Here is a 25,756-nt window from a genome sequence, read left to right on the forward strand (position 1 = left end):
TTGATTTTTTGGTTGCATGTGACCTTTAAGTTAATGAAATGTCGAAATTGCACTTATGCCAATAAATGATTTATGTATTTGTACCCCCATAGAGTATATGTGATCTTTAAATATTTCTTCACTAAACTTTGTACATAGATAGGTCTGGTAGTGAACTGGTGCCTGTTGGTAGTTTTGGATTTCTGAATATAATTTTCTGGCCTTTCCATGGCAACAAGTTTTACTTCGACTGAAATTGGTGGTATTGCTCTTTGCTGGAGCAGAACTCTGAAACCTTTCAATGTTTCTTCACCAAACGTGTCACTTAGATTAGAGGGCTAATTTTGTCTGCACATTTGGAGAACAGAATTCCATTTTGTATGGCTCTTGTTACATCTTGCAGGCTAGATTGTATCAATGCCGCTTATTGATTTTTAACGTGTGGCAAACCTCATAAAGACAACTCCCAAGGTTACTGCCAGTGAGTGCCAGGTTGATACACTTCCATAATACTATACTGTCTGCTTACACACATTTCAACAGTATCAAATGTCAATCTAACTTTAGACAACCTTCAATATATGGATTGTTTTATTTTTACTTATTTTTCTTCTATTCTGTATATACATATATTTAGGAGTAAGTTAGTTAAGCTGTAGCTCATGTGTCCTTCGAGCCCATGCCATGACCTGCTCAACTGATTGGACAAGTTAACCATCTCAGTTAACCCTTTGTCAAACAGGTTGCACTCAGTCTGCACAGTCACTGCACAGTCAATCCAATTTCCATCTTTATTAACCTTAAGCTTTTAACTGAATTTATTTAAAGGAGAATACGAACGAAAACAAAACTTTTGATATATTGTAAAGGATATTCTAAAACGTCACATTTCGTGATTAAAATTGAACAAAAAGTTTGTAAAATAGCAATAAAAACACAAAACGTACTCGTATTTCCGCCTATTACGGAAACACCCGACAGTTAATGAGCAGTGGGGATATCACGTGACATGACGTCACATGTGCCTGTTGCTGGTGGCTTCCTCTTTGATTTTACCTCACAACTTAACAGTGTCCATGGATTCTGAAGCAGTAAATGATGTTCCTGATGTCATTTCTGAAATGGATACAATCCGATTTTACATCTTGCAAGACAATCTTCTACTGAAGATGAAGAAGAAGAATCAAGCGAAACGGAGGCATCGCTTGAGGTCAAAATAAATTTTAAAATAGACCATATCATTAACAAGATTACTATTTGTCAGCAAAATGTCATACAGTTCTAGCCAGCAAACTCACCCCTATAAATATACTAGGCACATAAAGAAACTGTGCATACAAAAATTTAAAATCTAAATTTATCAAACCTGTGTAGACACATAAGGATTTAAACTCAGAGATTAGTGACATGTATCCAACATGCATGCACGTGCCACGTTCCGTGACGTCAGTGGGTTCGTCCATGAGACGTGCAATACGTTGTTGTCACGTGCATTCCGGGAAAGAGAAACAGAGCAAATGAATGCCACACAATACTGTCACTTTGGAAATCTCAAACCCTGCCCTTGCGATCGTTCAAAAACTTAAACGGCTATTGAAACGCATACCATGCCAAGGCTCACGTCTGTACAACGTCATTAGGCCATTGGGATGGTCCGTGGGGGAATGTCTCAACGACAAGTGGCTACACATTTCCACTGCCACCGGAACACCATTTCTGCACTGGTGAGACGCTACCAGAACACAAATGACGTCATCGATCGGCCACGTTCTGGACGTCCACCTGTAACAACGCCAAGACAGGACAGATGGATAAGGGTGACCCATCTTCGCCACAGGTTTCAGACTGCAGTGATGACTGCCCGAACCATCACAGGACTTCGCCGTATCCACCCCAACACAGTTCGACAGCGTTTACGTCATCACGGGATCAGACCACGACGTCCCGCCATACGGCCTATCCTGACACAACGTCATCGACAAGCTCGCCGAATGTGGTGCCGAAATCATTTGGTGGAGAAATGTTGTTTTTACAGACGAGTCCAGGTTTAACATTTCCCATAGTGATGGACGTCAACGTGCCTATAGACGCGTGGGAGAAAGTTATGCACAGGCCTGTGTCTTGGAGGGGATTGGCTTTGGTGGTGGTTCCGTGATGATTTGGGGTGCAATAACAGCACGCCAAAGAACTCCTTTGGTGATTGTTCAGGGCAACTTACCTGGTGTGGGCTACAGGGATCAGATTCTTCGACCTGTGGCAATTCCTTTTCTGCAACGTCATGGCCCTGGGTTAACATTCCAACAGGACAATGCCCGCCCTCATACGGCAAGGGTTGCTATGGATTTCTTCCAACGCCACAACGTTGACTTACTGCCTTGACCTGCAAATTCACCGGATCTCTCCCCGATAGAGCTTGTTTGGGACGAGATTGTTCGACGTCTACGCCGTCTTCCTCATCCACCAGATAACGTCCTTGACCTTGCAACAGAACTTGAGAGAATCTGGCGTGACATCCCACAAGCCTTCCTTGCACGTTTGATAGGATCTATGCGTCGTCGATGCACTGCTGTTCTCAATGCCGATGGTGGACATACCCGTTATTGAGCTTGTGACATGGTCGTTTGACCCCTGTCCCGCTTGTGGACTCGTGACGTCATTGTGCTTGACTTTTCAATTGAAATTCTCCCGACTTGTTATGGCCTCATGATCCCTCCATTAAAGTTTATATGTACCTTTGACATTGTTATCGTACTTATCAACTGGGATAATATTTTGACAATGCATGTGGCTAGTATATATGACCAGTCACAAAGATTTATTTTTTTTAAGAATGTGATTACAGTTCACTTTGTGTCAAATGGGTGACTGTAGGTTGTCTGGGATTTAAAACCAAAATAATTATGCTTCAGACGAGGGAAAATAAAAAATACCTCCTTCAAAAATTACACTGGAATTATTTTGTTGAAAAAAAATTAGGATCCTAGTTCTCATTAATAAAGCATCAAGTCAGAGATAATATTCGCGACGCAGATAACTTATTCCCCGAAAACTGGTTAATTATAAAATACAAGTCAGTAGGGCTTCCACGGGTACTCGAGTACTCGAGGACGAGTCGGGTTTAGCTGGACTCGAGTCCATTTTCTAGGACTCGAGGACTCGAAAAGGGGAGATAACTCGAATTATTGGGTTACGTTGAGAGATAGTCTGTCTGCCATGTGCAAAGCATGAGCGGCCGTTAACGTCTGATATTAGATAAGATATAACTTTATTATCCCGAAGGAAATCTTATACATCCAAACTGTCTCAAAATGAATATGTACACAGTTCACAAAAATGTACACAATAATTACATGCACAAAACGAAAGCTATTTACACAATTAAAGTGACATGATATAATTCAATTAACCATGAAGGTAAAGAGGCTGAATAATTCTAGTTGTAATCACATAATGACAATTCAAAATATTTGTTGCATTCACGAATACCTGATAGTATGAAAGACTGTCGAGCTCTGTTCTGAGGGAAGGTAATCGACAGCAGCGTCCAGAAAGAAGTAGTTCAAAATGGTGAGATAAAATGTGTTAACTATCAAATCTAATTTTAGTTGCGTTTTTGACAATCTGGCGCTCATAGATAAAGGGAATATACTCGAAAGACACTCAAGCAATTTTGCTGGCAGTATTAACAATTTTGAAAAATTGTTTTTGTTGCGATCAGACAGACCCCCATACCAACATAGAAAATTGTAGCTCAACACAATAAAGATTTGATAAAAAAACTGTCATTACGGTTTTGCCAATGCCTTGGTGATAATAATGTTCAGAATGGGAAATTAGGCCAGTAACAGTGGCGTCATCTGCGAATTTCACAGTAAACAAGTCATTTATTGACAAGTAACAATCATTGGTATACAAAACGAAAAGTACGGATGAAGGAACACAGCCCTGTGGAGCTCCAGTAGACGTTGAGAGAAAAGTAGATTGATAGCCATTGACACTGACATACTGAGTTCTATGTACCCTGAATTCTTTAACCCATATGATAATGTTTTTATTAACACCTAGATTAAATAGTTTACCCCTCATAAGGTGTGGTTGTGTGGTATTAGTTGTTACAAGTCTGCAGATGAGAGTAAATATTATGCATCGTGTGAGATTTCACTTCTTAAAATGATTAGGTAACTATCTTAATAGACATGGAGAACGTACGATAAAAAATCAAATGTATGGGCGTATCTTGATCTGGACAGTGAAAAGAGAAAAATAACCAAATGCCGCCTGTGCGGTATATCACTGCGTTATGCAGGCAGTACAACCAGTACGATGAAAAAACAACAACATTTGGCAAGTAAACATCCAAGTACTGATTCTGACCAACAGGAAATTTTAGTCACACGACGATATAGTCGGAATGATGTAAGTGTTCACTTTGTGACCGGAACACGTGATGCCGGTTACGTTATCGTTTGCTTGAAAGGTATGAATTTCGAGTACTCGGGTCCGAGTCGAGTCTCGCCCCTCGAGTACTCGAGCCCAAGAAAATGGACTCGTTGAAGCCCTACAAGTCAGGACAACGTATGTTTCCCCATTGTTTCGTTATGAAAATAGTTATTGTACTCGGTTATAGCCTTAGAATGACATCTTGTCATCCAATGAGAATACAGAACAACTTGCACGGCACACACTACTGATAAATAGCGAGTCTGATGCCGACGTGCGTAATTGGACAAAATGGAAAACAATGAAAGCAACAAGTACTTCATGATTTGCCGTTGTATTCGGCAATGTTTCTAGTAGACTGCATCATTTAGGGCTCCAGACCGAAATTATAGCAAAACATTTTCAAGCTCATGTGAAATTCTTACTGATTTTGATAATATATATATATCGGACTTAGCTACAAAATGCCCTAACAAATTTGGTCATTCATCCTATTTGTTCAAATTTATTTATAATGATTGAATATATGCAAAATGTATAGTTTTTGTCAACTTATTATGATATTGTGTTCTTCATATAAAAGTTATTAGGAAGTAATCAACATGTATATATATATATGAAGAACATAATATCAAAGTTGACTATGCATTTATGGCCTATATTTATTCATCATAATAAATTGACATTTTGACTACAAATTTGCGCAATTTGACCAAATTTGCTGGGTCATTTTGTAGCTGGGGCAATTCGACTGGCAAACGGACTTGATTGAATTTATGTTAAAAATACCACTGACAGTAAGTTGTTACAGGGAATGATGGAGTATAAATGAATCTCGTGGGTATTTTTTCCTTCTGCAGCCTAGCTTGGGGATTTCCATACCCCCGTGCGTGTATGTCTCTTCCATATGCGTCCGACTCGGAATGATCGGCGCATTTCTCTTGCCGAAATCTGTCATTTCACCTGGAAAACGGAAGAAATGATGGTTCTTTCCCATGTTCGATGATGCCGTGCTTCCCCAGGCAACGCAATACACCATCGTACTATTTAAAAAAACGACAGAAACAACACGATTTGTACTACTGTAGCGATTGGTCTTTGGCAATATGGCGGACTCCAGGCACATTTGACGTCACGAGCTGAAAGGTCACGTGGGTTCCAGCGAAAATGCATAATGGCCGAAGCTGAGATTTACATAAACTGTTTTCGCGATTAAAACATAATTATACATAATTTTTAATTGAAAATTTGGGAATATATTTCTGATGACTTTATCTTTCACCCAGCAAATTATTGCAATTCACTCGTATTCTCCTTTAAAAACAGATGTATTTTTCTCAGTAATATGGCTTACATATAAAGGACAAATCAAAACAAAGGGAAACTCATCTTCAGTATTAAAATGACAATTGATATACTTTCTTTCATTTACATTTATATTTTTGTATCTTCCACATTCAGTTGATAACTTATGGGCAGACAAGCGAAATTTTGATAAGTATTTCCATAAATTAGTTGAGTTTGTTAAATAATATTGCAAAGTACAACAATCTATGATGTGCTTATAAATAACACATTTAATACAGTCAACTTTACAGTGAACCTTACACATCAGGTCAGTCCAATATGTCTCCATATATTTATATTGTATATTATCACATTTATATGTTGCAGTTTTCAAACCTGTTCTATTAAAGTAAACTAAGTGTTTAATATAATCAACCAGCTTCAACCTTAGGCGTCAATGCAACTGTTTCGGTGCAATCATACATGCTCTTTCTATAGAGATTTCAAAGAGCCTCAGGAAGTGATTGCTCAGTAATCGCCATTTAAACAGTGATGATGGGATGTGTTCATAAAAGAAAGCTGAGCATAATCTTGGTCCCAAATGAAATGTTTTGAAAACTTGACCGAGGATTTGAAATTTGTAGCCTGAGCAAGTCGCATGATGCTCTTCCTAGATGGAGGTTGTTCAACTGTACCTCGAGTGCTCTTCCTAGATGGAGCTTGTTCAACTGTACCTCAAGTGCTCTTCCTAGATGGAGCTTGTTCAACTGTACCTCCCTCAAGTGCTCATCCTAGATGGAGCTTGTTCAACTGTACCTCAAGTGCTCTTCCTAGATGGAGCTTGTTCAACTGTACCTCAAGTGCTCTTCCTAGATGGAGCTTGTTCAGCTGTACCTCAAGTGCTCTTCCTAGATGGAGCTTGTTCAACTGTACAAGTTTTCAAAGTGTTTAACAGTAAAGCTTTTCTAAAAGTTTTATAGTAACTGTGTGGAGCATATTTCCAAATTTGACTATCATTATCAGAATAATGTCCCATGCTATTCTGCTGACATGTAATGTTATCATACGTTTTCAGGTGACCACTTGACATGCCTTTGCATACCAGGGCAGGTTACGCTCCCCTTTTAATGATATACAGTCATCCCTCGCCATAATGCGGGTCTTGGGGTCCATGGATGACCCCCTGCATAGTTAGACACCCGCGTTATAGTAACTATTATATAACACACAATAAAGGCCAAATAAAATCATATTTTCCATGGACATACCAGAACTGCTAGTCTGTAGTGAGAATTGTATAATGAACCCAGCCTTAAAGTGAAGATATTTCTCATGATTATAGAAACGGATTTGTCTGTTATAGTTATGTCCACAAACTAAGGCCCATGAGTGAGTGTCTTCTAAAGGTACTAACATATCACTTTTGGTGCTAGATTTTCTTTCACCAACTGCTTGGTGCTGATGTGTGTCAGCATGTGTGTTGAGGAATCTGGTGTTCTGTGGTTCAGCAGCTACAACAACAAACCCGGAGTTGGATGGAAAGTCTCAAAATTTATTGATATTTCAGAAGCATCATTTCCAGGAAACATTAGTGATGGTCTCTCAACTAATGATGAACCTACTAACGTCCAATAACCCACTTAATAAACAACCTACATGAAACTCCATGTACACAAACTATAACATTACAAAACATAAAAACTGAGGACTTAACATTTGAAAACAATATTAAAATCTTATTAATCAAATCTAAAATTGATGATAAACAACATTTTGTAATAATGATCAAATAATATTCTTTGATTTACAGTGAGAAATGATATTCCATAATCTTGGCATCAAACAGAGGTTAAATGAGAGACATCACCAGTGTACTTCCATTCAGTTCCAATCTTCTATGGCCAGTGGAATACATATATACTGTAACGTCTACAGAACACTAGAGTATTGAGTCTGAACACAGGTGGTGGTACAACCGAGCAAGCCCAGCTGCTCTTCCAGACATACAATGTACAACACTACACCATCAACTTGGAGAAAGTCACAACAGCTACAACAATAGTTTGCACAAGATTCCATAGCTTATCATCAAAATGGCAATGTTGATTAAGTCTTGAGTCACATATCACGTTCATTTACAGAGAAACCTTTTGAAGCTAGCCTTCTATTTCAGGGTTTTCTTTAACTGTACACCTGCCTAAGTGTACGCTCTGAACAAAGACAGTTCTCAAAATTACAACATTTTTATTCCTGTATTGAATATTATATAAGACCCTCATTCAAATGGCTGATCACCATGACCCTGACTAGAGTTGTATTGAATGCCCTTAGATTGACACAACTCTTGTTTTTTGGTAGATCAGCATCCTGAAGCTTTACATCATTGTTAAGTTATCCCAATATGTCCAGTGCTACACCAGACTACATAAGACCTGGATACTGCCAGGAGGTCACCAGGAGGCAGACAAGTTGATTCTACGTCACTTATTTACATACATGCCTGGTCTAGCTGCAGGCAGGCAGGTTCCAGCACAACACATGAATTGAGTACAGCCAACAACTAGAACAATATACACACATTCAGTCTCCACAAGGTTACATTGCTGCACACCGCAAAATGAAAACCATTCTAGCTTATTGCAGATTCTTGTACAATAGCCATTTAAATACTGCCATAAACATCAATTGTTTTGGTTTACTAAGTAAACATAACACAAAGCCACTTATACATATTACTATACTGTATCAGATTTCAGAACTATATACCAACAAGGAGACTCGGACAAGAAATGCTGTATAGTTATAAATATCCTTGATTATGTGATGAATGCACATTGTAAATAGAAAGTAACAAATGAATAAGTTATCTTCATGGTTAATTACATATTGCAATGATGACAACCTTCACTACATGACGGCTGTAACAACACAACCAATATCTTCTTATTTTCCAAAGCATGAAATATTTATGAAACTGACATGACTTTTTAAATAAAAGCAACACTTCTCACCTAAAGCAGAATAATCATCATTCAAGTAATCCTGTCTTTTTGTTCCATTTGAACAAACTCATTCTGAATATCTTACAGAAGTACCACAAAATAATGTCCTGATTTCTACTCAAAATTTGTATCAAAAGCATTCACCCTCTCTTTGGTAACATAACACTCAGCACCGTGTGTGGACTTTTCATAAGTAGTCCAAGCTAATCCTCTCCAAGACAAAGTTCTAGACATCTTGGTATTTTGTAAACACAACCCAAGAATAATAGGGGCACCTCCAACTGGGTTTGCTAAAATTTTCATAATGAAATTGCATTATCAATATGATAAAATGCATGTCATTGGCAACTTAAACAGCTATATATCAAAACTGTTTGCATTGAAAACTGGCTTGCAGTTACTGTCAGTCTGAATGTTGACTTTCAGAGATGATGCAAACACCTAGAGCTACCAGCAGTTTGCTTGCATAGGATGTAGATGATGTCTCAGTGCTACTGATGTCAACACCAACCACTGTAGGGCTAGGGGAACCCACTATAGGAAGTGGTGTGTCTCTAGATATCTTAGAGATGACGTTATAAATAGGCCTGATGCCTAGGACTTGAGAATCTGGAAATGTGGACTACAATAAAACATGTAGTACAATCAAACAATTCAAGATGTATGCTGTGCTGTCTTGATTTCTTTCCTTCCTTTCCCCAGTTAAACCATCCCTGTAAGAACCTGACATGCATTAACTAAATGTAAATGTAACCCAACATGGTAGGTGTCACTGTGTACAAGTAGACATCCTCTGCTAATTTCCGATGCTAGTCTAGCTATCAGTTCTTGATTGATGTCTAATACGCATCTTAGTATCAAGTTGATATGATGATTGATATCAGTATGTTTCATTTGATGAACAGAACACCTCTCTATACAAGTATCATAGTATTAATCAGTGTGAATATCACCAATATTTTATAATGTACATACAATACCATGTCACTATCAGTAATATGTAGAAACATGTGACCATCAGAGCTCCAGGAAAGATTAAATCTGTACGTAACTTGTCCTCAAATATGCTAGTTGAGCATCTTTAAATGATAAAATGTTACAAAAGTGATGATTTGAACCAAAGGCACGAAACATGTTTTGCCCCAGCAGATGAAGACACTGACGTCCTACATACAGACATTGCTTCGGTCCAGTACCTCGTCACAACAGCGTCGCACAACCACAGTGCTACACATACTTACATTGTGCACATACAAACCACTTGTCACAAGCATTTCATTACATACACAGTTTGTAAATAATGAAACTTTTGAGCCTTTGTTTATGATTCTGTGCTTCTCACCAACATGCCTTTCACAAGCATAACGACCGCCTCCGTGGTGTAGTGGTAAGAGCGTCCGCCCGGAGAGCGGAAGGTCGCGGGTTCGATCCCCGACCGCGTCATACCAAAAGACGTTAAAATATGGTACTTGTTGGTCTCTGCCTGGCGCTCGGCATTAATGGGTACAACAAGGACTGGTCGGCTCGGAGTCAGTATAATGTGTCTGAGTGGGGTATTCATGCTTCACTGCGGCGTCGTATCTCAGTGGGCTAGCACTATAAAACCAGCTTACGTCTGGGCTAGTACAAGCAGCCGCACATACACATACACACGCATGCACGTCGTCATATGAGAGAAATATTCTCAAGCACGACGTTAAACCCAATTTCACCTCACCTCACCTCACAAGCATAACACTTTTAAACACATATTTCAGTTTCTAGTAAGAAATAGCACACACCAAATGAATCCATTTCTTAGCAGCAAGTTCACTTATCTTACACTGTAAAAATCTTTCTGTACCAAATACAAAGGCGCGTAATGACGCAGTAGATATCATGAATCAAATCAAAACTTTATAGCTCATTTTTCAGATGCATTTAATTGATCCTTAATTTTTTAAAAATAGTTTCAAGAGAAATTCCAAACACTAAATTGTAGCTGAATTTAAATTATAAATTCAAGTCAAGCAAATACAGCATACAACACCAGAAATGAAACATTCATTTTTGAGATGATCCCCATGGAAGCCAAGTATTGTTCTTGTCAATTTGTCATTACACTGAAAAACACTGAATTAAATGCTGTGTGTGGTGTCATACCACTGATGGATATACTCATTGAGGGCACTTTATTATTGCATATGTGCCCTTAACAAGTATTGTCATCAAGTTTTGTTGTCAGCAATGGTCTTGTATGTATGATCACATGATTCTTATGTAATATAATAGGATGAAATAAGTTGCTCACCATTGCAATGGATACAATAATGATTGGCCAACATTGTGCCAAATGGACTAAACATTAATATCAAAACATTGTAAACTCTCTCAAAATGTGCAGTGATGATTCAATGCAGATAATATCGATCAGTAAATCAAATACAAGATAAAGACAGAAAGACAGAAATATACATATACTGGGGTTGTAAAGGCTAAAAGAAAATGGTTCTGCAGCAACAATGAATAATTTAAACCAAGGCATTTTGTCCTGCTTTATAGACAAACTAATAGTTTACAAACCATAGGGGCTCATATTTTCACCAAAACAAGGGGTCCCCCTCAACGATTTTTCAGGATTACTGACAGAAAACAAATTATTTACTCATTTCATAAAGTTTCAACACAACAACACAATATACATGTATCATGTTAAACATCACTTTGAGGTTACTAACTGGTTTATATCTAATAACCTTGCCCAATAATGAAAAAGTCTTTTTGAAATCCTGATGTGGTTTAGTGAAAAATGAATGATTTTTATTGGCAATACATCCAGGTATGAAAAATCCTGAATAACAAACTTCTTGTTAGTGCCACTTGGCAACAAAAGATATGTACATAAATAAGTATAATTATCATCATCATCATATACATCAAATCTGGGCAAGACAATACTTGCATTGAAGTATTCCTGTGATAAATGACAGCTAAATGACAGTGTAACACAGAGATTCCATATCCTTTGTGACAACTGTCCCCACTTCTAACAGATGAAGTCACAGACACAGACTTCATAATCTCCCATTACATAGAGACCTTCACCTTAAGAGTTAAGAACTTTAGCCTCTTTTCCCCAAGAGACTTTTACTTCAAACACATTAAGAGGAACTTTGAGTATAACAGACCACTGTGGTGTTCAATGTATCTGACCAAATTGCACTTTAAAGAGTTGTCATTATTCCAAGACAAAATGGAAGAATATTTTCATCTACACTTTTCAAAGTTCAAAGAAAGAGCTACTCATATTCATAGCAACTGTTTTCGGTGATGGATTTCTTTGACCGTTGAGATGGAGGGGTCCTGAACATGGCTTCAAGGCGAGCACGGGAAGCATTGGGGGATGCCCTGGGGGTAGATGGGGGTCTGTAGAGGGAATCACTGGACACACGGCTGGATGTGGAGGGGGAGATAGGAGATGGTGGGCGCTTGTACAGAGAATCACTCAGAGGCTTGAATGAACTTTGACCATCTTTTGGCAGGTTGGGACTGCGATAGGGCGACTCCATGTTTGATTTGAAGGTGCCGGGCATGATGACTACATCACGATTGTTTGATAAGCTCCGATGAGGCATTTCCGGGGAGGCACGGAAGGACCTGTGGGGCATCTCTGGTGATCCTCGGAAGGACTTGTGTGGAGTTTCTGGTGATCCTCGGAACGTGCGCTGCATGTGTGGACTCCGATAAGGAGACTCTGGTGGAGAGCGGTGGATTCCAATCATCTCTCTCACAGACTGGGGGCTTCGATAGGGCGACTCAGGTGACGACTTGAATGAGTTGGTTGATGCCCGAGGTGACATAGGGGGCTTATAGTTATAAAACCCTTCATTTGACCGGAAGGATTTTGTAGACTCTCGTGGAGAATTGGGCACCAATGTGTCATCAGAGGCCTTGAAAGAGTTAGTCCCTGATGACTCCCTTGGGGAGGGCGACGGTGGTATCCGATACACTATGTCACTTGCAGTCTTGAAGGAGTTCATGGAGTCTCTCTGGGACTGAGGGGTGCGGTAAAAGGCTTCAAAAGTTGCTTTAGTGTTCGCAGCCCCATCAATATCTTCATAGTCATGGTAACCAAGGTAATCTCGGGTGTCAGAAGGCTTTTCAATGAACTCAGACTTTGGAAGCGGTGGCGGAGCGACATAGATGTTGGGCATCATGTATCGTGATGCATTGGCGAGGGCAAGACTCTTCCGGGCTTGTTTCTGTTGGCGCTGATACTGTGTGTACATGAAGATGACCATACACAGGAACACAAAGCCAAATGTGCAGGCCGTGATGATCAGGAACTTACTCATCTCATCAATGGAGGGTAACGATACACCTGGAACATGATAGTGAAGATTCACAAATAGGAGCTACAAAATGAAATGAAGTGTTATTTATGATTAAATTACTTGTTATTATTATGAAACAATCATTGCATTAGCAATGGCTCCACCTTCAATGAGAACTGAATCAGCTCATGCATGAGAGGATCACCATGATCTGTCAAACCTCTTTAAACATGAAGAAAAAGGAGACATGAGGACATTACTCTACTGCACTGTCTGAATATCTTGGAAAGACTACTCACTTTCTGTAGTCACCAGTAAAAAGGATAGAAATACTGCGAATACAAATAAACCAATACCACCACTAGCTATTTAGCCCTGCTATGTCACTGCATCAGCTTGTTAATGTACCTGACACTATTTAGCCCTAATTCTGTGCCTCCCAGCTGATCTCATGAAAGAGCTGCTTACATTGAGGATGGCCCACTGCACCCTCCTCCTTGGTGAATCCTTCCAGGCAGCGCTGGCACTGAGTCTGCCTCTCCTTGTCCTGGTAGTACCCCCGGGGACACAGAGCACAACGGCCTGTGCTGGTGTTGTGTAGGGTTCCCACTGGGCACGACACTGTGAGGAGCAGGCGAAGATACCAGTTACTGTTATATGTTGGGTAATCAAGCAATAACAGATAAACACCAACCCTACCATCATTGTCCTTTGAGTTTCTGCATAGTATGATTTCAAGTGATTTTATACTCAGAAATTGTTCAAATTGTGGTGAAACCTTTAACTGATGATGTGGTTGGTGGGGCCTGTACTTACAGAACAGTAAATTCCTTCACATACAAATATCAGCTAGACATGTAGATATTTATAACTCACCACAACCCTCATCATAGCGCATGGCACCAGTGAGACACACCAACTGCAGGGGAGTGGTGCGCACAGCTCCTGGGACAGAGGTGTACTGCTGTTCACCCACATTGAAGGACAGGGTGTTAGCCAGCTTGACCAGCATCAGGTTGATGTTCATCAGGACAGACTCCACATGGGCCCGGTTGCTGGAACACACAGACAATGGTGGCATACGCAGTCTCAACATAACACATACAGTACCTGAAGGTTAAGTCACATGTAACAATTCTGCTGGATACTAAACGACCTTCCGTGTAATACGAGTTAATGATTTGGTATCAAACAAGCGAAAGCAACCTATATTTCTCAGATATTAAGCTCTGCAATGGCAGTACAAAAACTGATAATACCTACTCTACAGTAATAAATAATGAATATGACGCCAAGTAAAAAAGTGCTAAACAAAATCCACATCCTGTCATGTTCTAAAACAGTTTCAGTGTCTGTACCTGTTGTCGATTGTGATGTTCCACTTGACATAAAACTGATCCTCCACGTAGCGGCGTTGTTTTGTGGTGGTGGGGCCGCAGTGGATGGTGACGTTCCCAAAGGTGCACCTCTGACAGAGGTTGAGGTTATCCAGGTACTCCAAGACTGATACGGACAGCTGAGCTTTCAGGCTGTTGTCATCAGGGTCACAGGGGCCATTGAAACTGAGGCTGAACTCCTGCCTCACTACTGGAGGTCGTCTCTTACCTGCAGCCAGGGGACAACATTCAGTGAGCATGGTTAGACACATCACAACATTCCTTTACCATGGATGTTATTTACTTATTTCCTGTCCTTTATGTTGTTGATGTCACATTCATTGTTGCTGAGCACTGTAATTACTCTGATGAAGCTAAACTGGGACCCTGGACTGTAAAGATCAGAGAAGATGTTAGTTCTGCTATTCCACATTTAAATGAATTTCACGTTTTTGTGTTAAGAAAGTGATGTTATTGCTAGTTCTAGCTGTAGCAGTCCAATCTTCCCTCAGTGTAACCCGAATCTGGGACAAACATTCTCCAGGCAAACTGTATATGTTGCCAAGAATGATAATCAGTAACAATCTTGGAATCAAATCCAAATTGATCTTGGCAGCTAAGGTTAGCAACTCTACCCAACAAGTCACAGCACCTCAGACAACTGGGACATTTGCTCCCATATCTGAAAGCTGTCGCAGGAAAAAGTTGTCTCAGATGTCTTTGTGTTCACTATACAAACATAATTGTTAGTAGATGACAGCAGACTTACGTAGACATGGCTCGTGATATTGCAGCAAGCTGGTTAGCTGAACTATGTCCTTGACCACCATACAGTTGAAAGGTCGTGAGAAGGTGATGACAGGGTGAAGGACAAAATCCTTGTCACATGCAATGTAGCAGTTGTCGACCTTTGTGTGGTCATGGCCACACACAAAGGCACCATTATCGATGGAAGGAAGGGTACAGCTTTGTTCTGAAACAAGCATATGTTTAAGATCAAGTCATTTCAGAGAAAAAATTCATTGTAACATCAGTTCCTGGCATTTTCTATCTTACAATACTTATTGTTGAAAAGTAATTGTTAATGAGCATTTTGGCTGCAATCACACAAAAACTAATATTCAGAATTTTCAACAGAAGTCACGGTCACCCTTACAGAACTAGTTCTCGAGATAATATTACCACCAATCAGGATCCAAGGTGGGAAAAATCTTGCTAGTGCAAGCATAAACTTGTGATTTGGTTATTTCTCCAGCCCTTAGGTCATGTAGTCACACCAGGTAACTAGGATTCAGCTGGATGATATCTGCTCTCAATGTTTTTCAATACTATAAGCAGAGACCATATACTCTGCTATAAGTCAATGGTTAGATGTAGGTACAATAACACAAGTGGTTCACAGGAAAGTATCAAAAAATGTTGTAGTTTTACAATGCATTTTTTTCAAAATTCTGCAAAATATAGGATTTATGACCATGATAGAGACAGAAGACCATAAAGAATTATATGTTGAGTTTGCTGCAGATGTTATTGGTCTGCTTACTTTGAATGACCATTATGGTGAAGTTGCATACAGCTGTGTTGCCTGCCTTGTCTACAGCGGTGTAGTTGACGATGGTGGACCCTTGTTTGAACTCAGTATCAGGTTTGTGTGACCCTGTCACTGTTGGCACTTCCACATTGTCAGTGGCCACTGGGATATTCCATGTGACTTTCTGGCGGTGGTGGTTGGTATTGATGGGCTTGATGTTCGGGCAATAGGTGAACTTTGGTGGGATGGAGTCTTCAAAAACAGACAAAACATGTTTTATCATTGAAATGGAGTTCGCATAATGATTGAATATGTTTTCACTGGGATTAATAAGAAGAGTTTCCACTCAGGGATCACAAGAAGGAATAATGCAGTGTCCGAAAATATAAGAACAAAGTAATTTCATGAACTTATCCTTTCTACATTTCAAAAGATGAAATGTCATAGAGGAATTCATGCTGACCAAGAACAGGTTAATCTTTCAGCTATGAGGAAAATAAACAAACTACAAGTTGTCTGTAGCTATATGTCCACTATGTAAGTGACAAGCCTTGGGATTACCAGACAGGTCATAAAGATATCTAACTGAATGATACTCATCTTGAAGAATATCCTTTAAAGAGAGAAGCATCATGTGTGTGTCGCCAGTGCTGACTCCTGACATGTCCTCACCATTGATGATCACCTGGAACTGACAGGTAGTCTTCTGCTTCCAGTTGTCCTCAGCTTGGAACAACACTGTGTGCTGTCCTGATTTCCCATTGGCTTGCCACGGCAGTGTGATGTGGCCATCTGTGATTGGATAGTTGGAGTTGATTGGGAGTAGGCTGCCATAGGAATCCATAGCTATGAGTGAGTCTGTGGACAGCTTTACTGTCTTGCTGTTGGAGTCTAGTTCCATGAACTTCAACTCCCCCTGGGGGCATCCCCTCAAAGTAAGGCCTTCCTGCAGAAGAAACAAGGCCAACAATAGTCTAGAGATGTCAAAATTTCAAATCTACACAAACAGACTAAATCTTAATAACAATCCTGTCCTGTTTCTCTTATTATCTTATACTATATTTGTTTTCAGTTGTCTCCAAAACCAGATCCCCTTTGTATTTCTTTAATAATAGTTGAAGACTTCAGTTTGGAAAATTTTCAGGTAAATATCACTAATCTGGAGTGACCTAACTGTTACCAGAAAGAGAACTCACCTCGAGCAACTTGCACCTCCTGGTTTTTCTCAGTAATGATCATAACTGATGCAGTTGTCACCTCTGAACGAACAATACTTGGAGCAGTGGTCACCAAGCTGTCCGTCATTTCAGCCGTCACCTCGTCCATTGTCACCAAGTCGAGATCATCTTCAGTGACCTCTTCAGAGGTCATGTGTCTAGACCTTTCAGTCGTTGCATCAGTTGCTGCCTTGGTTTCTGCAGATGATGAGACAATGATCTCAGCAGACGTCATCTCTTCTGATGTCATGGCAGCTTCTGTTGTCATGACAGGAGGTGGAGACTTTCCTGGAACATTTACAACTGAATTACTTAACCAACAAAGCCGCACATAACACTGAATGTGGTAGGGCATCAACATATGGCCTGTCTACACTGCTATTAAAACCACTAGGCAAGGAATGTGCTGAGGCAAGGGCAAACTGAAAGTCTTAGAATTTTGTGTGGAATTGATTTATTTGGTAGAATGATTTTGACAAGCCCTGAGAATGAGCTTGAATGATCATATAATGCAGCCAGACACCGAGGACCAGGCCCCGATTTCTCGAAACAAACTGAAGTCTGAGTTTTTAATTAGTTACAGTTTTAACTCAAATTTGAGAAAAAGCAGGAAAATGCATTTCCCAGAATAAACTGAAATGGATATAAAACTCAAACACAATTTGAATTAGGTAGATAGGTTACATGAGTTGTTTTGTATTTTGGGTTTTAGAATTGCGACTCAGCTGTTTTAAATTGTCAAACTCAGTGTGAAATTTGAGGAAAAACTTGAGTTCGTTTCGGAAATCAGGGCCAGGACACCCAAGTATGTTACTATTACCTGGTTTATACATTGATTAGGAGCAAAGGTTCTACTCACCACAGCTCCCCTGATACTTGTCTGCCAGACAGGCATGGTGTGGTGTGGACACCCTCACATTCCCAGGGATGGTGGAGTACTGCTGCTCATCCAAGCTGACCTTCAGGGTCAAAGCCAGATCCTCCAATTTATGCTTAATATTGACCAAGTCCTTGGTTATGGCATGCCCATTCAGACCAGTGCTGAAAGAAAAATGAATAATTCTTGATTGTACAATATCCAGTTAAACCACTTACCACTCTTTAAAAAATAGATGCATCCCAAGTTACGGTACATTCAATTGAGGTTTAAAGCTTTACAATCATTTTACCAGTGTACTGTCCATATTATCCAAGTTTTATTGTCTGTATAATTCCAGTTTTACTGTCCATATCATCCAGTTTACTGTCCATATAATCCCAGGTTTACTGTCTGTATAATCCCAGGTTTACTGTCCATATAATCCAAGTTTTACTGTCCATATTATCCCAGTTTTATTGTCTGTATAGTCCTAGTTTTACTGTCCATATCATTCCAGTTTAAGGTCCATATAATCCCCAGGTTAATGTCTGTATAATCCCAGGTTTACTGTCCATATAATCCAAGTTTTACTGTCCATATTATCCCAGTTTTATTGTCTGTATAGTCCTAGTTTTACTGTCCATATAATCCCAGGTTTACTGTCTGTATAATCCAAGTTTTACTGTCCATATATTCCAGGTTTTATGGTCTGTATAGTCCTAGTTTTACTGTCTATATAATCCTAGTCTAACTGTCCATATTATCCCAGTTTTACTGTCCATATTATCCCAGTTTTATTGTCTGTATAGTCCTAGTTTTACTGTCCATATAATCCAAGTTTTACTGTACATATAATCCCAGTTTTATTGTCTGTATAGTCCTAGTTTTACTGTCCATATCATTCCAGTTTAAGGTCCATATAATCCTAGTTTTATTGTCTGTATAGTCCTAGTTTTACTGTCCATATAATCCCAGTTTTATTGTCTGTATAATCCTAGTTTTACTGTCCATATTATCCTAGTCTAACTGTCCATATTATCCCAGTTTTACTGTCCATATTATCCAAGTTTTATTGTCTGTATAATCCTAGTTTTACTGTCCATATAATCCTAGTTTTACTGTCCATATAATCCTAGTTTTACTGTCTGTATAGTCCTAGTTTTACTGTCCATATTATCCCAGGTTTACTGTCTGTATAATCCTAGTTTTACTGTCCATATTATCCTAGTTTTACTGTCCATATAATCCTAGTTTTACTGTCTGTATAGTCCTAGTTTTACTGTCCATATTATCCCAGGTTTACTGTCTGTATAATCCTAGTTTTACTGTCCATATTATCCTAGTCTAACTGTCCATATTATCCAAGTTTTACTGTCCATATTATCCAAGTTTTATTGTCTGTATAATCCTAGTTTTACTGTCCATATAATCCTAGTTTTACTGTCCATATAATCCTAGTTTTATTGTCTGTATAGTCCTAGTTTTACTGTCCATATTATCCCAGGTTTACTGTCTGTATAATCCAAGTTTTACTGTGGATATTATCCAAGTTTTATTGTCTGTATAGTCCAAGTTTTACTGTCCATATAATCCCAGGTTTACTGTCTGTATAATCCAAGTTTTACTGTTTATATATTCCAGGTTTTATGGTCTGTATAGTCCTAGATATTTTTATGGATTAAACTTCTTTTTAATTTCTCTCACAACGTTTCGAGACCATTCCAGGTCCCTTCATCAGGTTAACTTGCAGTTAGGACTATGGCGTGTCACTATGGCGTCATAACTGAGTTATGGCGATCACAATGCAAGTGACATCACAGTACACTAGGGAGAGTACTGTATAAGTGAGTTTGAAGAGTTAATTACATAATGATGAAATTCATGCTAATACACAACAACTGCTAATAACACAAAGGTTCCTTGATAGCAGGCTTTCCAAAAAAAGAATAGTAGACTCGTTTTTCTTGTATCTAAAGTTCATCAAAAGTTCATCAAAAGTTAATCAAGAGGTCCCATGCACTTGGCAGGTATACACCTTGATCACGATTAATTGCTGGTTTATGTTTCCTTATCTCGACAGCTTCCTGTAGTTTTCACCCGACGCCAGTCATTGTTATTTCTCGAAATCACCCTAATATCGTTCCACATGATTACATGACTTGGGATATTTGCCTTGTGCTCCGATATAGCTGACTTATCATTTTGTTTGCATACTGATGACTTGTGTTCAGCAACCACAGAAAACTACAGGAAGCTGTAAGAGATAAGGAGACATCAAAACCAGCAATTACCTCTTGATTGAACTTTGATGAACTGATCAAGGTGTATACCTGCCTGCTAAGTGTAATTATTAGGTGTTAATATTAGCTATGAATTTCATCATCATGTCCTAACTGCTTCAAACTCACCTGATGAAGGGACCTGGGAGTGTACCTTCCGCAAGCAACCTTTACTAAGGTTAACCTTAACTCCCATTCTTTAACACTGCACTAAGGTTACATTAGTAGACTTACGATCACCTTAGTGCTTTGATGAAGGACCCTGGAATGGTCTCGAAAGGTTGTGAGAGAAATTAAAACTAAGTTTAATCCTTAAAAATATCTTTAACATCACTGTACAACTTACATAAATGACTTACTGAAAGACATTGTATAGTCCTGTGTTTTACTGTCCATATAATCCTAGTCCAACTGTCCATATTATCCCAGTTTTACTGTCCATATTATCCAAGTTTCTTGGACATCAATAGTCCTAGTTTTACTGTCCATATATAATCCCAGTTTATACTGTCTAGTATAATACTAGTCCATATAGTCCTAGTTTTACTGTCCATATAATCCTAGTTTTACTGTCCATATTATCCCAGTTTTATTGTCTGTATAATCCTAGTTTTACTGTCCATATTATCCTAGTCTAACTGTCCATATTATCCCAGTTTTACTGTCTATATTATCCCAGTTTTATTGTCTGTATAATCCTAGTTTTACTGTCCATTTTATCCTAGTTTTACTGTCCATATAATCCTAGTTTTACTGTCTGTATAGTCCTAGTTTTACTGTCCATATAATCCTAGTTTTACTGTCCATATTATCCCAGTTTTATTGTCTGTATAATCCTAGTTTTACTGTCCATATTATCCTAGTATAACTGTCCATATTATCCAAGTTTTACTGTCCATATTATCCCAGTTTTACTGTCTGTATAATCCAAGTTTTACTGTGGATATTATCCAAGTTTTATTGTCTGTATAGTCCTAGTTTTACTGTCCATATTATCCCAGGTTTACTGTCTGTATAATCCAAGTTTAACTGTCCATATTATCCCAGTTTTATTGTCCGTATAGTCCTAGTTTTACTGTCCATATCATTCCAGTTTAAGGTCCATATAACCCCCAGGTTAATGTCTGTATAATCCAAGTTTTACTGTCCATATTATCCCAGTTTTATTGTCTGTATAGTCCTAGTTTTACTGTCCATATCATTCCAGTTTAAGGTCCATATAACCCCCAGGTTAATGTCTGTATAATCCAAGTTTTACTGTCCATATTATCCCAGTTTTATTGTCTGTATAGTCCTAGTTTTACTGTCCATATCATTCCAGTTTAAGGTCCACATAACCCCCAGGTTAAAGTCTGTATAATCCAAGTTTTACTGTCCCTATAATCCAAGTTTTACAGTCTGTATAGTGAAACCTCCACCACATCTAACACAAACCTATCCCAGTTGTCCTCTATCAAACACATACCAGTCATTGTAAGTGATGTTCCACCTGAGCTGGAACTGCTTTGTGTTGAACCAACGTTTCTTGGTGCCAGTCTCAATACACCTGATAGTGAGGTCAGTAAATTGACAATGATGTGTGAGACATAAGCCATAGCGAGCTAAATAACGCAGCGCTGCATCCCTCAGTTCTGTCTTGAGATAGTCGTCACCAGGGTCACAGGGACCGTTGAAGCCAATGCTGTACTCTTGCTTCACTTGGGAACCAGTCTTACCTGTTGGAGACATTCACAAGTTCATTATCAAAACATTTCCAGGGGGCTTTTCACATCTTTTCAAACATCACAGTTTCTGGGTTTTGTTTCTCATGATGTTATTCATTCCTTCACCAATGGGAACAACTTGTATCACAACAGAAATGCCTTCCTGTGAAATCAGATTCCCCTTCAATTGTTACCTGGTGTGCCCCATTTATCCACTATTTGTAAACAATTTGTATCTTACACAAAGAATTATATTGGTATTATAAATATAAGCAACATTCATAAACCACTTTCCCTTACATATTATCATCCATATTAATGTCACAGAACAGACTAGTATTGTTTGTTTATAAGTCAGTATATTTAGCAGAGGCATAATACAAAGTGAATCTTTCATCCGTAAACTGTATGTGAAAGTTGTGCATTAATACTGTTTGACGCTTTACTGTTAAGATGTTTTGATGATGGAAATGTTTGGCACAGATTTGTTGGATTAGATTTTATCAATACATAATATACTTACAGACACACGTTCCATTGCTGTTGTGGGCATACCTGTCCTCACATACACATTCTGTGGCGGAGGTAGCACCGCGGGTCGTCATGCCAACAGGGCACTGGATACATGTGCTGTTGCCAAGGAATGCCTTGAATGAGTCTTGGCCGCATGCTGCAATTACAAATGTCATTCAAAATTAATAACAAAAGGTACTGTTGCATCAGCAGAGTAATGCAAATATGCAAGTACTGTAAGTAGTCTTACTGCTGATTGTATTGTGCACAAGCTTTGATGACATCATCACTTATGAGGTCACTTCTGCTAGTCAGCAAACATGGCCGCTGCCTGTATATTCAAGGTCATATAAAAACAGCTATCAACTGCCAACCCTGCCTCCATCATCAATCTAACAGGTACAACATGTGAATCGTCATCTGGAACCAGCCCTTAGAATCACTTTGACAGTTTTCAAGTTCAGTTCCCTTGATAGCAACCTAAACCTGACTGGCTACTCACATTCACATTCAAAGCCGTCTCCCTGATACCCTCCCTGACAAACACACTGGTACTTGAGCTCCGGGATGAGCTGTGCACAGTGAGCCTTGTCACCACAATCTTGGCCACACCGGAACTCCTCCGTCATCTCCCAGGGACTGGACACTGAAACATAACAGCCACATGTGTAGATATCTGTGGTGACGTATCACACATTATCATGGATCATATGTTTTACAGATGTTTGTATTATGTTTATGTCACCGACGGCCTTTTATTTCTCTCTTTCCATCAGAAGGCTGCTTCTCCACTGTGTTATATAGGGAGGTGTACGTGCTACCCGTATTTGGCTTCACCACCAAAATCACGACCTTCTACACCTGTGACGTATGACAATTTGAATTCACATTCACACATGTATGGCTGACACAACATATTACTAATGTTGTATTATTCACAATTCACAGGCAATAAACAAGATGTTTTTACACAAACAAGGATCTCCGTCCTATGTTTTGTCTGCTTGGCAATACTAAGGCCTGAACCCGCGACATTCAAGACACAACTTACTCTGTATACAATTCTTGCCGTCTGCTGCCAGCTTGGACCCCACATCACAGGTACAGTGGTATGAGCGAGGGACAGGCACACAGATGTTGCTGCACACACGCTCCTCCTCACTTGATGTACACAGGCTGTTTTCTGTAATACAAGTCAAAAAGGTTGTTCCAACTGCACTGAACAATTATGATGCTCGGCTCTCAGTGTCATACAAAACCAGTCATAGTCACATAAGATTGACCAATACAGGTCCTTGGTTTAACACTCCCTTGTACAGCATTTCAATGATAACCAAAAGTGTGAGGAAGATGTAGACGTTCATGGATATGGTGCTGATCACAATTGGAGCCAATCTGGTATTGAAACCAAGTATCTGAAGATCCCGCAAGGGACACAACTCTCCAAGGCAAAGTTCTGGCACCATCAGAGACACCCGAATGAAAGCGAACATGGACCTTCCATCTGAAGTGAATTTGAATGCTGATGTTTTAGACTGATACAGAAAAAAAACACTAGTTTTCCTAGTCTCTTGTTAAGATTGGGTGTGATGAAAACTCATCCAGAGACATCTTCAGGCAATTAAGAATCCTATCATGCTGTACATGTTCTAAAACATGTTGTATGGCAAATGATTCCTGACTCACTTCATTCAATAACCCACCAGTCACAAAGTTAAAACCTGCAAATATTTTAAAATGTTACCAAACATAAAATAAAAGGAATATACTTATTTGGTAGTGCATTCTTTACAGGTCCACAATACCTTTGAGGCTTGCAGGATGGTAGATGACAACAGCTGTAGGTCTGGAGAGATGTGTTGCTATGGTTTCCTGGTCTCCAGTCACCATGTCAACCATGTAAACACTGTGTGTGTGCCAGTCTGAGTAGAAGAGGGCGTTCTCAAACACGACCATGCCAAAGATGTGGAAGGAGGCTCCAGTGAGAAACGTCAACTCCTTCACGTCGTTCCCTGGGAGATGAACAACAAGGCACAGGATAACTTCCTGACGCACACTCACGCATGCAGGGTTCAACAGGGATGTCACAGTTGACAGGCACAGCAGTGAGAATTACATTCTATGCAACAACGGACTACACTGATCAATGGGCACTTCTCCAATCCAATAATAACAACAGCCTGCTTCTGTTTCCAATTTTCTGACTTTTCATGACAGCAGAATATTAACATTTCTTGAATGATTGAGTCCATGACAACTCCCTTATTGTCAATGTTTACACTGCCCAAGTTTGTAATTCAAACACAGAAGTTAATATCAGATAGTGTGACTGTGGATTCTCTCACCATCAAACTTGAGCGTAAAGACCTTTCCCCATCCATCCCCCACAAACAGCTTGTTCCCCTGCACTGTGAGGGCATTGGGCCAGACAAGGCCCTCGGACATGATCACCTTGTGGTGCTTGCCATTGGCCCGAGACTTGTGGACACTTGGAGGAGACTTCTTTGTACCATACTCAGTCCAAAATAGCAGCCTGCAACAGGGAGGTTAACTCTTATATGTTCAGCATCAGTTAAAAATACACAGCTGAGAATAGTACAAAGGAGTTAAATACTTCAAGGAAGCAACTTCAGCTCCTCACTGTTTGTAGTCCACACACAGTAAACTATGTTTATAACGAACACCCCTAATGAACTATGTTGTAGCCCTGACTACTTTCAGTGTATTTTGGTCTAAATGCCTATAACAAACTACGGTTATAACACACTCAAATAATGTTGTCTTAGGACTTTATGAACAAACGCTGACACTTCCGATGCACTCACTTTTTCTTGGGGATGTGTAGAATTGCCCTGGGACTGTGAAGCCCGGTGACTATCTCATGGTAGGATGACTTCCCTCGCTGGAGGTTGATGCGTGCAATGACGCCAGAACCGTTATTGAGGTAGCCGGTCCAGAACAACCTCTGACGATCACCGTCAATGGTCAGCCCATCAACATAGTGGGTGCTCTGATACACCAGCTTGGGACTGATGTCATTGAAGGGAGATGAGAAGATAGCTCTCCTGAAACAAACCACATTGTCATGGGATGTTTTATGATGTGTTACTTTGTACTGACATCTTCTACATTCAAGGTCAGGGGTCTCAAATCATATTGGTTGGTAAGTCATGATCATAAAGATTTATATCTTAACTCTTTATTTCCATGGCTAATTGCTCTTAAACTGTCACTTTAGAATTTTCCCCAGTATTTGA

The 25,756-nt window shown here is 39.5% G+C and overlaps 1 protein-coding gene across 1 annotated transcript in view; it reads right to left on the minus strand.

Annotated features, from left to right (window-relative positions):
- Positions 1 to 7,237: 7,237 nt before the first annotated feature.
- The window catches only part of LOC124261997, a 119,649-nt gene continuing 101,130 nt past the window's right edge, over positions 7,238 to 25,756 (minus strand). The window contains 18 exon segments of the mRNA XM_046696397.1: positions 7,238 to 10,058; positions 10,447 to 13,068; positions 13,490 to 13,642; positions 13,898 to 14,076; positions 14,380 to 14,626; positions 15,167 to 15,370; positions 15,941 to 16,180; positions 16,601 to 16,749; positions 16,751 to 16,874; positions 17,125 to 17,433; positions 18,005 to 18,186; positions 21,749 to 21,998; positions 22,510 to 22,656; positions 23,002 to 23,145; positions 23,551 to 23,682; positions 24,305 to 24,511; positions 24,845 to 25,032; positions 25,325 to 25,564. Of these exon segments, the coding sequence (XP_046552353.1) occupies positions 11,987 to 13,068; positions 13,490 to 13,642; positions 13,898 to 14,076; positions 14,380 to 14,626; positions 15,167 to 15,370; positions 15,941 to 16,180; positions 16,601 to 16,749; positions 16,751 to 16,874; positions 17,125 to 17,433; positions 18,005 to 18,186; positions 21,749 to 21,998; positions 22,510 to 22,656; positions 23,002 to 23,145; positions 23,551 to 23,682; positions 24,305 to 24,511; positions 24,845 to 25,032; positions 25,325 to 25,564 (4,177 nt within the window). The 3' untranslated portion in view covers positions 7,238 to 10,058; positions 10,447 to 11,986.

The sequence above is a fragment of the Haliotis rubra genome, unplaced genomic scaffold (genome assembly GCF_003918875.1).
Source record: "Haliotis rubra isolate DU_JTF1 unplaced genomic scaffold, ASM391887v1 Scf12, whole genome shotgun sequence".
Taxonomy (NCBI): Eukaryota; Metazoa; Mollusca; class Gastropoda; order Lepetellida; family Haliotidae; genus Haliotis; species Haliotis rubra.